At 39.2% G+C, this 2,068-nt stretch overlaps 1 protein-coding gene across 1 annotated transcript; it reads left to right on the top strand.

Annotated features, from left to right (window-relative positions):
- The first annotated feature begins 843 nt into the window (after positions 1 to 843).
- LOC140523334 (olfactory receptor 5B2-like) lies at positions 844 to 1,782 on the top strand. Its single transcript, XM_072638257.1, has one exon. The coding sequence runs from the start codon at positions 844 to 846 to the stop codon at positions 1,780 to 1,782; it is 939 nt and encodes a 312-aa protein (XP_072494358.1).
- The last annotated feature ends 286 nt before the right edge of the window (positions 1,783 to 2,068 follow it).

Below are 2,068 nucleotides of genomic sequence, written 5' to 3'. Positions count from 1 at the left end.
GAGGCCAATTCAATTGATTTATTTGCTTCTGCATCTGTGGTTATGTAGACATGTGTGTGTATGTGTGTTAATAAACAAAGCCAATTGGTTTGCATTTATATATAAATGCAAGTGCATATATATATATATATATATGTATATATATATACACATATATAAGAATATGTATGTATCTATATATAGGTGCTTGTACCCAAACCCAACTGGTCTGTACATATTATGTGTACATACACACATATGCATAAATAGATAATATATTGAGATAATCATAAACATAAATGCGTATATTATATAACTACATGTATATGAATATTATAACACATATTTTAAATATAACACACATGTGTACATATTTATATTTTATGTGCATATATGTGTAACTGAATACATGCTTATACATACATGCATACCTGTGTATGGTGGTATGACATGATGATTATAAACACTTTACAAAAATCCCACTTTAGCATCAGCAACCCTGTAGAGTAGATGAAATTATTATCACAATTTCACAGCTAAGGAAATTGAGGCAGAAAGAGTTTAAATGACATACCCCAGGTCACACAGGTACAAATGTCACAGGACTTCCTGAGAGAAGGTCCTCTATCTCCTCTGGTACCTAGCTGAAGTTGTGGAAAAATTGTAGGTAAGGGCATCTTTCCCCAAAGGAATTTGGGGTCATTCAATCTGCTTGTCCTAAATGTTCAACATGGCATCATTGAGATGCTTCCAGAACGTCCCTCTCACCAACCCTGCTACTAGAAAAGTATTTGACAATGATAAATTGCAAGGAGTTAGTTCTAATGCTTTTTCTGTTTTACAGGTCAATGACTTAGCTCCCAAATGACAGCTATGGAGAACAGGACCCGTGTGAAAGAGTTCATCCTTTTGGGATTAACAGATGCCCCAGAGCTTCAGGTGCCATTCTTCATTCTGTTCACCCTCATCTACTTTATCACCATGGTGGGAAACCTGGGAATGGTAGCCTTGATCTCCTGGGACTCCCACCTCCACACTCCCATGTACTTTTTCCTCAGTAACCTCTCCCTGGTGGACTTTGCTTACTCCTCAGTTATTACACCCAAAGTCATGAGTGGATTTCTCACAGGGAACAAGGTCATCTCTTACAATGGATGTGCTACACAAATATTCTTTTGTGTAGCCTTTGCAAACATGGAAAATTATCTCCTAGTTGCTATGGCCTATGATCGCCAGGAAGCTGTGTATAGGCCCCTCCATTACACCACTATCATGACATCTAACGTGTGTGTTGCTCTGGCCATTGCTTCTTATGTCTGTGGCTTTCTGGATTCTACTATCCACACATTTTTCACCTTCAGCCTGTCCTTTTGTAGCTCCAATGTGGTCCATCACTTCTTCTGTGATATTCCTGTCCTCCTGTTTCTCTCCTGCTCTGATACCCATACCACTCAATGGGTAGTCTTTTTATTAGGAGGATTCACTGCCTTTTGCTCCATCCTAGTTATCTTGAAGTCTTACCTTTTCATCTTTATATCCATCCTGAGGATCCACTCTGCCAAGGGTCGGCAGAAAGCTTTCTCTACCTGTGCCTCTCACCTGTCAATAGTTTGTCTATTGTATGGGACAGTCAGTTTTGTTTACTTCAAACCAAGCTCCATTCATTCCATGGACACAGACAAAGTTATGTCAGTGTTATACACCATGGTCATTCCCATGCTGAACCCTGTAGTGTACAGCTTGAGAAAAAAAGATGTCAAGAGTGCTCTCAGGAAAGCTACCTGGGGGCAGAGACTTTCTTAGATTTGTATATTTTAAGGGACAAAATACTATCTGAACCTTTTTTCTTAAGATTCTAGACCCTACTTTCAAATAAATCCTAAACTCTAAAAGTGTTCTCTCCTACTTTTTCTTTTCTTTCTTTCTTTTTTCCCTCAGGCAACTGGGATAAATGACATGGCCAGAGTCACAACAGCTAGCCAGTATCCTGTCTAAGATCAGGTTTAAACTCAGGCTCTTCTTATCCCAGAGCCATTGCTCTATCCACTTTGCCCCATAACTGCCCCTTCTCCTACATTTGCCAGGCATA

Source organism: Notamacropus eugenii, chromosome 2 (genome assembly GCF_028372415.1).
Source record: "Notamacropus eugenii isolate mMacEug1 chromosome 2, mMacEug1.pri_v2, whole genome shotgun sequence".
Lineage (NCBI taxonomy): Eukaryota > Metazoa > Chordata > Mammalia > Diprotodontia > Macropodidae > Notamacropus > Notamacropus eugenii.
The sequence above is the reverse complement of the archived record's forward strand: the minus strand, read 5'-3'. Positions and strand labels throughout refer to the sequence as shown.

Excerpts from the sequence above, each read along its gene's own strand:
- LOC140523334 (XM_072638257.1), top strand. The coding sequence starts at position 844 with ATGACAGCTATGGAGAACAGGACCCGTGTGAAAGAGTTCATCCTTTTG.